This window comes from Oncorhynchus kisutch, linkage group LG4 (assembly GCF_002021735.2).
Source record: "Oncorhynchus kisutch isolate 150728-3 linkage group LG4, Okis_V2, whole genome shotgun sequence".
Classification (NCBI taxonomy): Eukaryota; Metazoa; Chordata; class Actinopteri; order Salmoniformes; family Salmonidae; genus Oncorhynchus; species Oncorhynchus kisutch.
The window spans coordinates 75187570-75203954 of NC_034177.2; the positions used below are offsets into that span (position 1 = coordinate 75187570).

General features: G+C 43.4%; 1 protein-coding gene across 3 annotated transcripts in view; it reads right to left on the bottom strand.

Annotated features, from left to right (window-relative positions):
- LOC109889994 (protein FAM13A) overlaps positions 1-16385 on the bottom strand; it is a 58004-nt gene that overhangs the window by 1349 nt on the left and 40270 nt on the right. For 2 of the 3 annotated variants that reach the window (XM_020481926.2, XM_031823636.1), the window contains 13 exons: positions 14394-14912; positions 13965-14100; positions 12961-13052; positions 9438-9489; positions 8168-8339; positions 5003-5216; positions 4725-4866; positions 3617-3698; positions 3185-3393; positions 731-814; positions 532-639; positions 249-451; positions 20-121 (listed from right to left, as the gene is read on the bottom strand). In XM_020481926.2, the coding sequence (XP_020337515.2) occupies positions 20-121; positions 249-451; positions 532-639; positions 731-814; positions 3185-3393; positions 3617-3698; positions 4725-4866; positions 5003-5216; positions 8168-8339; positions 9438-9489; positions 12961-13052; positions 13965-14100; positions 14394-14912 (2115 nt within the window). The remainder of the gene's footprint in view (positions 1-19; positions 122-248; positions 452-531; positions 640-730; positions 815-3184; positions 3394-3616; positions 3699-4724; positions 4867-5002; positions 5217-8167; positions 8340-9437; positions 9490-12960; positions 13053-13964; positions 14101-14393; positions 14913-16385) is intronic. The other variant, XM_020481927.2, reaches the window with a different exon arrangement.

The window sequence follows — 16385 nt, forward strand, 5'->3', positions numbered from 1 at the left end:
GAAGTGTAACGAGTCTTACCGGCCGGTCTGTGTGTAGAAGTGGTCCTCAAAGACTCGGAGAGCTGAACGGAGTCTCTTCTTCTCAGCTCGCGTCACCCTCAGCTGCTCTAGTAACTCTGACCTACAGTACAGTAGAAGTGGTCAGGGAGAGGACTGAATACATACAGCAAGGCCTCAACACTTCACTTGCCCAATCCCAAATCAACCCCTATGCACTGGTGAGAGAAGTTACACCTGGGAGAGAATACCTTGATGCCTCGTGCAGTGTTGCCGTGGTGACACTGGGCGGCTGTAGACCTTTGATCTCCTCCAGAGGTGACACCAGGGGCATAATGGCCACTTCACTATGCGGCAGACGCAGTGACTCATCTGAAGACACACAACGCAGCGCTGTATGAGGTAGCCAGGTGCTGTCCTTCACACACTCTTCATCAGAACCCTCCTCTTCCTCCTATAGGGAAACAGAGCACAGAGGCTGAGAGACTGTAGTTACTGTGTGTGTGTGTGTGTGTGTGAGAGAGACAGACTCACTATGGTGGTGATGACAGGGATGGTGGTGGGTGAACACAGGAGCTGCTGTTTGACCTGGCGGTAGCGATCATAGAGAGGCTTCATCAGAGTCTTCTCCTGTCTGGTGCTCTGAAAACACACACATACATGGTAAAAAAAAATATGCAATTGAGAAGCTACACGAAATAGGACATTTACAAGGAACACTGGGCAGTCTTACCGGTCGCCCATACAGGCTCTCAAAGTAGAGCAGACACTTCTGCAGGGTGACCTTCTCCACAGCCATCTGAGCTGGAGTCATCTCCTGCAAGAACACAGCAGTGGTAATACAGTCAGATACCAGGCCAGAACCAAACTAATACACAACACCACAATTACACTGACAGAATAACACCCTCCGGTGGGTGGCGTGCACACCACCCCTTCCAAGTATATTACTAGCTAATGTCCAGTATGTTACAATCCAGAGATAACAAGGTAGACGAAATTAAGGCAAGGGTTGCTTTCCAGAGAGACATCAGGGATTGTAACATACTCAGTTTCACGGAAACATGGCTCTCTCGGGATATGCTGTCGGAGTCGGTACAGCCACCGGGATTATTTTTGCGTTGCGCCGACATAAATTAACATCTCTCCGGTAAGAAGAAGGGTGGGCGTATATGTTTCATGCCTAACGCTCGTGGTGTAATTGTAACAACATACAGGAACTCATGTGGCCAACAACCTTCTTCCCTCAGTAAGAGCATTGAAGATGGGTCGTGGCTTGGTCTTCCAGCATGACAATGACTCTGAAACACACAGCCAGGGGAACTAAGGTGTGGCTCCGTAAGAAGCATCTCAAGGTCCTGGAGTGGCCTAGCCAGTCTCCAGACCTGAACCCAATAGAAAATCTTTAGAGGGAGCTGAAAGTCCGTATTGCCCAGCGACAGCCCCGAAACCTGAAGGATCTGGAGAAGGTCTGTATGGAGGAGTGGGCCAAAATCCCTGCTACAGTGTGTGCGCAAACCTGGTCAAGAACTACAGGAAACGTATGATCTCTGGAATTGTAAACAAAGGTTTCTGTACCAAATATAAAGTTTTGCTTTTCTGATGTATCAAATACTTATGTCATGCAATAAAATGCAAATTAATTACATAAAAATCATACAATGTGATTTTCGGGATTTTTGTTTTAGATTCCGTCTCTCACAGTTGAAGTGTACCTATGATGACAATTACAGACCTCTACATGCTTTATAATTAGGAAAACCTGCAAAATCATTTTATCAGCATATTGATTATACTCCTGCGATGCATACAAAGCCCTTCCTCGCCCTTCCTTTCGGCAAATCTGACCACGACTCCATTTTGCTCCTACCTTCCTATGGGCAGAAACTCAAACAGGACGTACCCGTGATGAGGACTATTCAAAGCTGGTCTGACCAATCGGAATCCACGCTTCAAGATTGATTACGGGGACTGGGACATGTTCCGGGTAGCCTCAGAGAATAATATTGATTTATATACGCTGATTCGGTGAGTGAGTTTATAAGGAAGTGCATAGGAGATGTTGTACCCACTGTGACTATTAAAACCTACCCTAACCAGAAACCGTGGCTAGATGGCGGCATTCGTGCAAAACTGAAAGCGTGAACCACCGCATTTAACCATGGAAAGGTAACTGGGAATATGGCCGAATACAAACAGTGTAGTTATTCCATCTGCAAGGCAATCAAACAGGCAAAATGCAGTATAGAGACAAAGTGGAGTTGCAATGGCTCAGACACGAGATGCATGTCGCAGGGTCTACAGACAATTACGAACTACACGTCTTGCTTCCAGACAAACTAAACATGCAACAGCGCCTCCTCAACCTCAGGAGGCTGAAGAAATGTGGCTTGTCACCTCAAACCCTCACAAACTTTTACAGATGCACAATTGAGAGCATCCTGTCAAGCTGTATCACCGCCTGGTACGGCAAATGCACCGCCCACAACCGCAGGGCTCTCCAGAAGGTGGTGCTGTCTGCACAACGCATCACCGGGGGGCAAACTACCTGCCCTCCAGGACACCTACAGCACAGGAAGGCCAAAAAGATCATCAAGGACAACAACCAACCGAGCCACTGCCTATTCACCCAGCTACCATCCAGAAGGCGAGGTCAGTACAGGTGCATCAAAGCTGGGACCGAGAGACTGAAAAATGGCTTCTATCTCAAGGCCATCAGACTGTTAAACAGCCATCACTAACACAGAAAGGCTGCTGCCTACATAAAGACTTGAAATCATTGGCCACTTTAATAAATGGATCACAAGTCACTTTAGTAATGCCACTTTAATAATGTTTACATATCTTGCATTACTCATCTCATATACTGTATTCTATACCATCTATTGCATCTTGCCTATCCTGCTCATCCATATTTTTATATTCTTATTCCATTCCTTTACTTAGATTTGTGTGTATTAGGCAGTTGTTGTGGAATTGTTAGATTACTTGTTAGATATTGCTACACTGTCGGAACTAGAAGTACAAGCATTTCGCTACACTCACAATAACATCTGCTAACCATGTGTATGTGACCAATAACATTTGATTTGAGCTAATCAAGAGTAGCCTAATCTTTGTTAGAGAATAGGTCCTTTCACAGCCTATATGCACATTTCCATCGTATTACCACTATGTGGGGTTTTACCTTGATGTTATCAGGCAGTTCCTCCTCCTCTCGTTTCTCCATCAGTCTCTTCATCAGGCTATCAATGGTCTCCTCCAGTGAGGGTTTGTTGTTACTGTTGTGGTAGTGTTCCATCGGCCCCTTGGGTTCACTTGTGGACCTGCATGTCCCTGTGTTTCCCCCTTTGTGCTGCTCTCTGAGCCCCTCTGCACACTGTTTCAGCTTCAGCTCTACACAGGTTTCCATTTGATAATATACAACAGCCATACAAATATCAATATAGATTCAGAATACATTTCCTTCCTCCACAAAGAAAAAAACATCAAAATGACATAAATAACGAATATAAACAACATTATACAGCCACCAAGTGGTGTGTCTTGGTGTTACATTCAGCATCTATTCACACAGGGGTTTCTAAACACATCTGATTGCATCTCGTCAAGGACTCACCTTTGAGCTGCTTTCGAGACTTGGTGAGGTCCCGCATCAGTCTAGACACCTCAGGATGGGCAGTCCTATCATTGTGTGCTGGCTGTCACAGAAAAACAACACACACCTCATGAATATATTACACATAGAAAAAAGTATGTTCATCATACTGTATCTGGCAAACTAGATCCTATCGTTATTATCAGTCCATAAACACTAGTTGGAGCCACACTAAATATATGTGCTATACTGGATGAAGAAGTACAGCCCTGGAAAAGACAGAAGTGTAATGGTTGTAAACGTCCAGTAGGTGAAGTCTTGTCCTTGAATCGGTCTACAGTTTTTCTCATTTGTGTACAAGCAATTTTTGGATCTGCGTTGAAACGTATCTATAGCAGAACAGCAATAATCAAATGCTTGAATACATTTACAGAACTTCTGATAATTGTCTTGCCTTAGTACCTGATTGGCATATCTTAGAACACCTTTCACAAAACTTTAAATGTCATCAGTGGGGGAAAAAAGCAATGTTAAGTGTTCACAGAATATAACGCATTGTTTTCATCGGAAGAGAAATGTGTGTAATTGTGTTCACTGTCTCCACAAACAATATGCTTATTTTTTTTAAAGTTTTTTTTTATCAGGAATAATATTTGATTTGATGTGTATGACATTTATTGGTGAAATATGCATAAAAGGAGAGTAATTCCCCATAATTCTGCACCTTTGTAGCGGAACTTTTTGAAAATCTACAACATTTTCGCAAAAAATGCTGGATTTCATCTTCCAAAGGCTCTGTGCAGCTGGCATTGGGCTGACTTTGCACTTTAGGAAAGGAAACTGAAGTTAAGTCTGCTTCTCAGCCCCAGACAGCTGAGACAGACAGAGAGATAGAAAGAGAGCATGATTTGAACAGTCTAAACTGGCCTGGCATAGAGGGAGAGGAGATATGACTGTCTGTGGCTTTGATTCTCTCACTCAGCAGAAGAAAATACATGCCTTTGTCTTTATGAGACAGTCTTCACTAAAACCATCATCAGTCAAACCATGGATTCATTCAGAAACTAAAAGGTTGGGCTCTGGGCTATAATGGGGTTGTAAATAATGTTTCACGGTTTCACTGTCTCACCCTGTACTGTCTCTCATGCTCAAAGTGCTCCTCGAAGTGTCTGATCCTCTTCCTCACGTTCTGGATGTGTCTGTTGAGCGTCGTGACCGATGGGGCCTTGTTAGCACCCTCTGCTGGTTCAGTCCTCACTGTGTAGTGAGCCCTGAGGAGGGAGGGAGAGCTAGAATGGTAAATTACCATTATCCATTACATACCGTACAAACACGTCCAGCACCACCACACACACACAAACACAAAAACTGAACACACACACACAACACTTGGACACAGTCTCATACATCCTGATGTGTTGTGAGCAGGGTGGGGAGGGGGCTGTTTCAGGGTCCGTGTTGAAGCGATGGCCCAAGCTGAGGTTGTGGCTGCGGGGGGACGGTACGGGACAGTCACCCACTGCAAGACGCTGAAGGAGAGGACTGGGACTAGGGGTCATCAGACACTCACTGCTACTGCCCTCAGAGAGAGACACGGAGGGCCTCTGGACCGGACTAGCTTCTGACAGAGAGCAGAGGGAGGAGAGAAATAGACATGGTCAAAGTACATAAATTAAATGAAGACCAACAGGTTTGAAATGATATAAAAGCTAGCAATGTAATTGTGCACCTGTCCTATTCACCCTCTGGATGGCAGACATACATAATCCATGTCTCAGGGCTTAAAAATCCTTCTTGAACCTGTCTCCTCCCTCTCATCTACACTGAAGTGGATTTAACCATTTACATCAATAAGGGATCATAGTTTTCACCTGGACTCACCTGGTCAGTCTATGTCAAAAACAACTGACTTCACTTCAGTCCTTCACTTTGGTCCTTTGTAGCTCAGTTGGTAGAGCATGGTGTTCACAACACAAGGGTAGTTTTGATTCCTGGGAATACCCATATGTAAAATGTATACACGCATGACTAAGTCACATTGGATAAAAGTGTCTGCTAAATGGCATATTTTATATTATACACTGAGTGTACAAAACATTAGGAAGAGCTCTTTCCATGACATAGACTGACCAGGTGAATCGAGGTGATTGAAATGTTAAATCCATTTCAATCAGTGTAGAAGGGGAGGAGACAGGTTAAAGAAGGATTCTTAAGCCTTAAGACAATTGAAACATGGATAGTGTATGTGTGCCATTCAGAGGGTGAATGGGCAAGACAAAAGATTTAAGTGCCTTTGAACGGGGCATGGTAGTAGGTGCCAGGCGCACCGGTTTGAGCATGTCAAGAACTGCAACGCTGTTGGGTTTTTCTGCTCAACAGTTTTCTGTGTATATCAAGAATAGTCCACCACCCAAAGGACATCCAGCCAACTTGACACAACTGTGGGAAGCATTGGAGTCTACATGGTCCAGCAAGTGCCTCCCAGGTGGCGTAGTGGTCTAAGGCGCTGCATCGCAGTGCTAGCTGTGCCACCATTGACTCTGGGTTTGAGCCCAGGCTCTGTCGCAGCCGACCGCGACCGGGAGGCCAATGGGGCGCCGCACAATTGGCCTAGCGTCGTCCGTGTTAGGGAGGGTTTGGCAGGCAGGGATATCCTTGTCTCATCGCGCACTAGCGACTCCTGTGGCGGGCCAGGCACAGTGCATGCTGACCAGGTCGCTAGGTGTACGGTGTTTCCTCCGACACATTGGTGCGGCTGGCTTCCGGGTTGGATGCGCACTGTGTTAAGAAGCAAATCAAATCAAATCAAATTTATTTATATAGCCCTTCGTACATCAGCTGATATCTCAAAGTGCTGTACAGAAACCCAGCCTAAAACCCCAAACAGCAAGCAATGCAGGTGGAGAAGCAGTGCGGTTTGGTTGGGTTGTGTTTCGGAGGACGCATGGCTCTCAACCTTCGCCTCTTCCGAGTCTGTATGGGAGTTGCAGCGATGAGACAAGACAATAACTACTAACAATTGGATACCATGAAATTGGGGAAAAAAAGGGTGTAAAAGTTAATTAATGAATTAAAAATATAAAAAACATGGTCCAGCATTCCTGTGTAACGCTTTCGACACCTTGTAGAGTCCATGCCCTGATGAATTGAGGCTGTTCTGAGGGCAGAGGGGGGCTGCAACTCTATATTAGTAAGGTGTTCCTAATGTTTGGTATACTCAGTGTATATTACTTCATATCCAGAATATACTCAAAATATATCCGCCCGTATACACAAAGCGTCTCAGAGTAGGAGTGCGGCTCTAGGATCAGCCACCCCCCCTATTCATCTTGATTTAAAAAACAAAACTGATCATAGACGAGCACTCCTTCATTCTTTGTGAATATGGGCCAATGCTACAACTGTATCCGGGTGTATCGTGACTCAACTAGCAAGCATGAGAGACACCCACCCAAAGCGAATACTGAGAGAGCTTATATCATCCATAAGACTGATATCATCCATAAGACTGATATCATCCATAAGACTGGTACTCACCATAACACTGATATCATCCATAAGACTGATACCAACCATAAGACTGATACTAACCATGACTGATACTAACCTTAAGATTGATATCATCCATAAGACTGATATCATCCATAAGACCAATACTAACCATGAAACTGATACTAATCATAAGACTGAAATCATCCAGAAGACTGACACTAACCATAAGACTGATATCATCCATAAGACTGATACTATACTAACCATAAGACTGATATCATCCATAAGACTGATATCATCCATAAGACTGATACTAACCCTAACACTGATATAATCTATAAGACTGATACTAACCATAAGATTGATATCATCCATAAGACTGGTACTCACCATAAGACTGATACTAACCATAACACTGATACTAACCATTAGACCATAAGACTGATATCATCCATAAGACTGATACTATTCATAAGACTGATATCATCCATAATACTGATACTAACCATAAGACTGATACTAAACATAAGACTGATACTAACCATTAGACCATAAGACTGATATCATCCATAAAAATTATGCTAACCATAAGACTGATACTAACCATAAGACTGATACTAACCATAAGACTGATATCATCCATAAAAATGATACTAACCATAAGACTGATACTAACCATAAGACTGATACTAAACATAAGACTGATATCATCCATAAGACTGATACTAACCATAAGACTGATATCATCCATAAGACTGATACTAACCATAAGACTGATATCATCCATAAGACTGACACTAACCATAAGATTGGTATCATCCATAAGACTGGTACTCACCATAAGACTGATACTAACCATAACACTGATATTATCCATAAGACTGATATCATCCATAAGACTAATACAAACCATAAGACGGATACTAACCATTAGACAAACGAAGAGATGCGATTGATTCACTGAAACAAGCACTATATATATCAGTGTACAAGATATCACACAGTGCAAGAATAACAAATATGCTCACAAGGAGATGAGGGTTTATAAAAATATGGAGAGAGAAGGTGCTGTTCTCCTACCTGTCAGTGAGGTACTGATGATGTCCTGTTCCTGTTTTGGGAGGGAGTGGAGAGATGGGGTTAGGTTCTGGTGGTCCTTGGTACAAGGGGGGTGATCCAGGTTCTCCTGAGGGGTTCCGGGTGGCGAGGGGCACAGCTCAGCCTCCAGAGCTTGCTGCTTGAGGGAGGGGCTCTGGAAACAGAAACAGAACATGTCTTCAGAATGAGAGTTCTGGGGGTGGGTGCTGACTCTCTGTCTGGGGTGGGTGGAGAGGTTGGTGAAGGTGGTTGGAGAAAGCCTGATGCTGGCCCTGGGCTTGTCCTGAGGGGAAGCGATCCTGTGTTGTGTCCGTGTGCCCCACACCTCAGTTATCAAAGTGTAAGATGTGACGTTAGCGGTCACGTAATGGGGCTCGTCTCAGTTCAGCTCTCTCCTTGGCTTCATCAGACCTGGGTCCACGTGATCCCAGTTGTTAGATCCCTGTGTGTGCGACAGCGTTCTCCGGTTCCTCAGAACGGTGAGATCCCTTCGGGCGTAGTATCACTGTGTGTTCTCCTTATCACTCCTCTATTCCCTGATTCAGTAGAATCCATATATATGTTTTCCCGGTCTGTCTGCTTTCCCAGTGATCCTTCTACTGCTCCAGCTCTCCTCCACATGGATTATTCATAGCGCCAGGGAAACGTCAGGAAAACCATGCGTGTGGGAATATGATGTGGGGGGGCGTCTCCGTGGTAACGTTGTGAGGCTGAGCATTCTAACTGGAGAGCAGAGGCTGACGTTGTTAGCTCAGTGTGAGCAGCAGTACTAGGATAAAATGTCTTTATATGCATAAATATGGGCTAGGGTGGGGGAAAGAGTGGTTCATTTAGTTTCGTTTGACATCATGATTTGGTGATGTTCTAGAACCTCCCGCTCGCCGTGTGCGTCAGAGAGGAGAAAGATGAGAGGGAGGGGGCTGTTACTCACACACATACACACCCACAAACGCTAACACACACTAACCAGTATGGACACATACTAGCCTTTAGCCAATGCAAAAGTATTCCACTTCAGAAAATATATACTGTAGAATGAATTAAAAAGACACATATCTTTAATTAACTCATTATCTAATATGAGAACTGAAGTGAACCATTATATTCTGAGCTGTTCAAAAATACCCATACATCAACATGTTTTTGTCGTTGTATTTGTCACTCTTCTCATTATAAATTATAAGATGTAGCTTGATATAGTGTCTCATGTCATAAATGAAATACTCTCTTGACTTTCAGAGGATATAGTTACCTTTTCAGAGTCAGACAGGTTTATTCCATCGGCCATCTCTATTCGGGTCATGCTGAAAATTAAACATTTTACGTTGAAAGAAATCAACTGCAAAGCTATCACAGTAAATAAATAAAACTGTTATATGATTCCATTTGTTACAGGTCAGAATGGGCATATTAAAATAATATTTAATAGGATATCATAATATCTGACTATCATAAGCGGTTTTGACGAAGGATGCGTTTACACAGGCAACCAATTAGGATTTTTTTTTCAGTTTTGAAAAAGATCTGTTGTGAAAAGATCTGATGTGATTGGTCAAAAGAACAATTAGTGGAAAAAATATCAGAATTGGGCTGCAAAGCCCTGGGTGATAAAAAATATAATGCTTTTCAATTAATGGTGATGGCTACAATTATCATAAGTTAAATCAATGAAGAATCTAGTTCCATACAATAACAATTAGTTAAATGAATTAAGAATTTAGCTGCATTTAGCAGCAGTACATTACAGGCAGTATGTTCCGCGTGACTAGATATGACTGTCGTTATTTGGACTGGAATCATATCCGAGTCATGACTGTAGACACTGCTGTGTTCTGTTAACCTACTTCTGCAGCACTGAGCTCAGCTAGTGGAGAGAATCTGATCTGCAGGACACCAATGCTGAATTCAAAACAACATACAGAGAAAAAGGCATTGCCACAGATTTGTCTGGCTGGTCCAAATTTAGAACTCCTGTTTCTACACAACTATGTCTGACCTAGCTACAATTGTTGTAGCCTTGTCACAGGTTTTTATTGGTTATTGCTTTTGAAGCGCTTTGAGATTTTGTTTGTAATGAAATGCGCTATAGAAGTCAAATACATTATTATATGTCCTTATATTCTTAACATCAGTTAATACCTATATAGTGAAGTGGGCTAAGAATATATTAAGAATGAGGGATAATGCTTCAGAAACTGAATACATTATTTACGATTGTCTTATAGAATTGTTTTATTATCCCTTTTCTATGGCGCTGTAATGATGACAATCAGGATGGGTTCGTGCTAGGTCCATTATTTGGAATCTTGCTCCTACGTTCGCTGTACCTACAATGACATCATTTACAATTCTATAAGACAATCGTAAATAATGTATTCAGTTTCTGAAGCATGTCAGTGGATGTAAATCTGGAAAAAGAGTGTACAACTTCTTGAGCTCTGTGTCGATTTCGACAGTCCAGGTGTAAAGATCATGGGTTTTTGTGGACTCTTCAGGAGCCAAGATCAGTACCTGCCATTCAGTACCTTCCACTGCCCTCATCTCACCCAACAAAACTGATACCCACGTCATTCAAGGGTCCGCAAACATGCTCATGTTGCTACTGTAGGAATATCTAAAAGGTTCTTGTGTCTTTCAGGACTACATCACGGCAGAGGTTTTCAGCCGAAAAGTTGTTCCAATCCGAATTAAGGATGCTACATTTGGGTTGGGTCAGAAGAGCAGTAGATGGATCAGTACAGTTTTACCCTCTCCTCTAGCAAGCAGAAATACCACCGCTCTGTTGCTGCTGACCTTCCTCAAATGGTTCTTAATCATCTGTTTGTTTTCAACATGAAAGTGAAAAAGTGGTTCGGGTTAAGGCTTCTTTCATAGCACACCAGCATTGAAAGTTGATTGTCTGTTGCGATAATTATATTATACCATATGAGTCATTATAGTCAATCATTAGAAAGACTTGTCTTGATTTGATGGGACTGTTGGGATAGGCTTGGTGATGCCTGGGAATCAGCCAGTAAACCAATGCTAGCAGCCAGCAGTGAAGAGAACACGTGCCTTATTCCCTAAATCATTACCAAAATAACATACTCCTACTTCCTGTACTGTATTGGCTCCCTCAGCCCTTGCATGTGATTGATATTACCATGAAAGTAATATATCTGTTGACACAAATAAAAGTGTATCTTCCCTAAAATGCCTTGTACAATGGGGCAAAAAAAGTATTTAGTCAGCCACCAATTGTGCAAGTTCTCCCACTTAAAAAGATGAGAGAGGCCTGTAATTTTCATCATAGGTACACTTCAACTATGACAGACAAAATGAAAAAAAAAAAAAACAGGAAAATCACATTAAAAATCCTACAATGAATTTATTTGCAAATTATGGTGGAAAATAAGTATTTGGTCACCTACAAACAAGCAAGATTTCTGGCTCTCACGGACCTGTAACTTCTTCTTTAAGAGGCTCCTCTGTCCTCCACTCGTTACCTGTATTAATGGCACCTGTTTGAACTTGTTATCAGTATAAAAGACACCTGTCCACAACCTCAAACAGTCACACTCCAAACTCCACTATGGCCAAGACCAAAGAGCTGTCAAAGGACACCAGAAACAAAATTGTAGACCTGCACCAGGCTGGGAAGACAGAATCTGCAATAGGTAAGCAGCTTGGTTTGAAGAAATCAACTGTGGGAGCAATTATTAGGAAATGGAAGACATACAAGACCACTGATAATCTCCCTCGATCTGGGGCTCCACGCAAGATCAAAAATCCCAGAACCACACGGGGGGACCTAGTGAATGACCTGCAGAGAGCTGGGACCAAAGTAACAAATCCTACCATCAGTAACACACTACGCCGCCAGGGACTCAAATCCTGCAGTGCCAGACGTGTCCCCCTGCTTAAGCCAGTACATGTCCAGGCCCGTCTGAAGTGTGCTAGAGAGCATTTGGATGATCCAGAAGAAGATTGGGAGAATGTCATATGGTCAGATGAAACCAAAATATAACTTTTTGGTAAAAACTCAACTCGTCGTGTTTGGAGGACAAAGAATGCTGAGTTGCATCCAAAGAACACCATACCTACTGTGAAGCATGGGGGTGGAAACATCATGCTTTGGGGCTGTTTTTCTGCAAAGGGACCAGGACGACTGATCCGTGTAAAGGAAAGAATGAACAGGGGCCATGTATTGTGAGATTTTGAGTGAAAACCTCCTTCCATCAGCAAGGGCATTGAAGATGAAACGTGGATGGGTCTTTCAGCATGACAATGATCCCAAACACCCCGCCCGGGCAACAAAGAAGTGGCTTCGTAAGAAACATTTCAAGGTCCTGGAGTGGCCTAGCCAGTCTCTAGATCTCAACACCATAGAAAATCTTTGGAGGGAGTTGAAAGTCCGTGTTGCCCAGCAACAGCCCCAAAACATCACTGCTCTAGAGGAGATCTGCATGGAGGAATGGGCCAAAATACCAGCAACAGTGTGTGAAAACCTTGTGAAGACTTACAGAAAACGTTTGACCTCTGTCATTGCCAACAAAGGGTATATAACAAATTATTGAGATAAACTTTTGTTATTGACCAAATACGTATTTTCCACCATAATTTGCAAATAAATTCATATAAAATCCTACAATGTGATTTTCTGGATTTTTTTCTCTCATTTTGTCTGTCATAGTTGAAGTGTACCTATGATGAAAATTACAGGCCTCTCTCATCTTTTTAAGTGGGAGAACTTGCACAATTGGTGGCTGACTAAATACTTTTTTGCCCCACTGTACCTGTTTTTGTGCTGGTCTTGATTCTGGGTGTCCTGAGCCTGCCAGCTCACTGCCACACACCTGACGCGCTCAGAGCTGGAGGGGTCATGATCCTAAAACCCAATACGGACAATGTCTTTATCAATAGACTGTACACACAGACTCATTAAATGAAACATACCATACCATTACATAAATAAATTATTGCTGCAATTTACCCATTCTGACAAATTCATATTTCACCAAACATATCTCTGCTCATTAGCTAGTTATTTATTTCTATAGACTGCTTAATAGGGAGCCGTGTTGCACATCATAATAACACTGTGGATTAGAAATAGCTCTGGATGTGTGACGATGTTAACATCTAGTCTATCACTGAATAATATCGAGTGGTAAATACATGTATACACTTAAAGTGTGTTGAGCTGAGGGTGAATCACTAATCATTTGTTTTCAAATCAAATCAAAGTTAATTTGTCACGTGTGCCGAATACAACAGGTGTAGGCCTTACAGTGAAATGCTTACTTACAGGCTCTAACCAATAGTGCAAAAAAGGTATTAGGTGAACAATAGGTAAGTAAAGAAATAAAACAACAGTAAAAAGACAGGCTATATACAGTAGCGAGGCTACATACAGACACTGGTTGGTCGGCCCAATTGAGGTAGTATGTACATGAATGTATAGTTAAAGTGACTATGCATATATGATAAACAGAGAGTAGCAGCAGCATAAAAAGAGGGGTTCGGGAGGGCACACAATGCAAATAGTCAAGGTAGCCATTTGATTACCTGTTCAGGGGTCTTCTGGCTTGGGGGTAAAAACTGTTGAGAAGCCTTTTTGTCCTAGACTTGGCACTCTGGTACCGCTTGCCATGCCTTTTGCATTGTTATTGAGGAAAGAGATGTGTGAGAGAGAGAGCAAGAGAGAGAGAGGGAGAGTGAGAGAGATTGAAAGAGAGAGCGAGAGTGTTGGGGGAGATTGAAAGAGAGTAGGGGAAGAGAGAGGGAGCTCTATACACACCTGGTAATAGTCTTCTTTACTGTGGTCCATGAGTCCACAGATGGCTAAACGGGTTGTGCCCCTCTCCTTCTCTTCGTCCTCTTCGTCCTTTATGCTGGAGGAGGTAGCTGGGTCTTCCTCCTGTTGTGACCTTGTCCTGCTCAGGAAGAAATATCCAAGCTGAAGTGCATTCCTCAATACCTTTACCATAATGACCTGAGACTTGAGCAGGCAGGATAAGGTGGATCACCTTGATCTTCTCAGTAAGGACATCACAATGAAGCATTAATAAATTAATAAACTGCATGTAAAGTAAGTGAACAGATGCAGGGGTCATATGGGGGAGGGTAACTAAGTGACATCTTCTTCAACCCCCCGCGGGGACTCTGGGACAGAGAGGGGAAAGCTCAGGAGGTATGAAGGACGGGCCACAGCACCACAGAGACCCACCTTCCCCTGAGACATCCAGGATTCTCCTCCTCATGTTGGCTAGGCTCCCCAGCTGGTCCAAGATCCTCCTCCTCCTGTTGGCTAAGCTCCCCAGCTGGTCCAGGATTCTCCTCCTCCTGTTGGCTAAGTTCCACAGCTGGTCCAGGATTCTCCTCCTCCTGTTGGTTAGGCTCCTCAGCTGGTCCAGGATCCTCCTCCTCCTCCTGTTGGCTAGGCTCCTCAGCTGGTCCAGGATCCTCCTCCTCCTGTTGGCTAGGCTCCTCAGCTGGTCCAGGATCCTCCTCCTCCTGTTGGTTAGGCTCCTCAGCTGGTCCAGGATCCTCCTCCTCCTGTTGGCTAGTCTCCTCAGCTGGTCCAGGATCCTCCTCCTCCTGTTGGCTTGTCTCCTCAGCTGGTCCAGGATAAGTGGAGCAGGTGAGAACACAGCCAGGTTCTCCATCCACAACATCCTCCAACAGGTCTGGGAGCAGGTGCTGTGTGTGGGTGGTGAGGTGCGAGCCAATGTCCAAAGTCTCAGGACTACACAGAGGGGATCATACAAGTGCAATGTTAAAGGTACGAGTGATATTTGTGTTTAGCTGGAGGACATAATGTTTATTATTGTCCCCTTTTCCTCCAATAATAGCTCAAAATTTGAGTAACAAGTTCAAGAATGGACAACAATATTCTGAAGATCCACTTGAATTAGGCTAAATTAAGCATACACCAAAGCCTTTGTAAAGATTGACTTTCAAGAACTGTCTTCCTACTTCTGGGTGAGAACACATTAAGTTTTTTACTCCTTTCAGACCTCCAATTATCATAATCTCCCTGCTCTCAGCGAAACAAAACACAACTGATCTCCCAAGGTAGATATGTGTTGCCAGTAGTCTGAGAACGTAAACAAAGTGGTCTAACGCTTATGCACAGAGTTAGTAGCAGAAACTAGCATCGTGTCCAAGCCGTCTCACGCTACAGAAACACGAGATAGGCTCCTGCCCCTATGGGCCATTCTGGTTCGGACAAGGCTTAGGGGAGATCGGGGTTGGTTGTCACAGTGCTAATTACTCTATATTTAAATGGTGCACTGTAATTAATTTGAAGGTTAAAATGTGTGAATTCTTTTAAATAACTCATCCACCTGGTCAATTCACATCAGCATGAAAAAACATTGAGGTGAGGAGAATTTCTGTTTTCATAGGTAAAAAATGAATAATAATAATAATAATCTTTGTAAATTATTGCTATTAGGGAGTATCCATGAGTTCCTAGGTCAGTGTTTTATTCACTGTTTGAGCACACTCTGCCATCCCGGATGTCCTAGCCGTGTCTGAATCCTGGCTTAGGAAGGCCACCAAAAATCCTGACATTTCCATCCTAACTTTAACATTTTCCGACAAGATAGAACTGCCAAAAGGGGGCGGAGTTGAAATCTACTGCAGAGATAGCCTGCAGAGTTCTGTCATACTATCCATGTCTGTGCCCAAACAATTTGAGCTTCTACTTAAAAATCCACCTTTCCAGAAACAAGTCTCTCACCGTTGCCGCTTGTTATAGACCACCTTCAGCCCCCAGCTGTGCCCTGGACACCATATGTGAATTGATTGCCCCCATCTATCTTCAGAGTTCGTACTGTTAGGTGACCTAAACTGGGACATGCATAACACCCCGGCCGTCCTACAATCTAAACTAGATGCCCTCAATCTCACACAAATTATCAATGAATCTACCAGGTACAACCCCAAATCCGTAAACATGGGCACCCTCATAGATATCATCCTGATCAACCTGCACTCTAAATACACCTTTGCTGTCTTCAACCAGGATCTCAGCAATCATTGCCTCATTGCCTGCGTCCGTAATGGGTCTGCGGTCAAACGACCACCCCTCATCACTGTCAAACGCTCCCTAAAACACTTCAGCGAGCCTTTCTAATCGACCTGGCCCGGGTATCCTGGAAGGATATTGACCTCATTCCGTCAGTAGAGGATGCCTGGTTATTCTTTAAAAGTG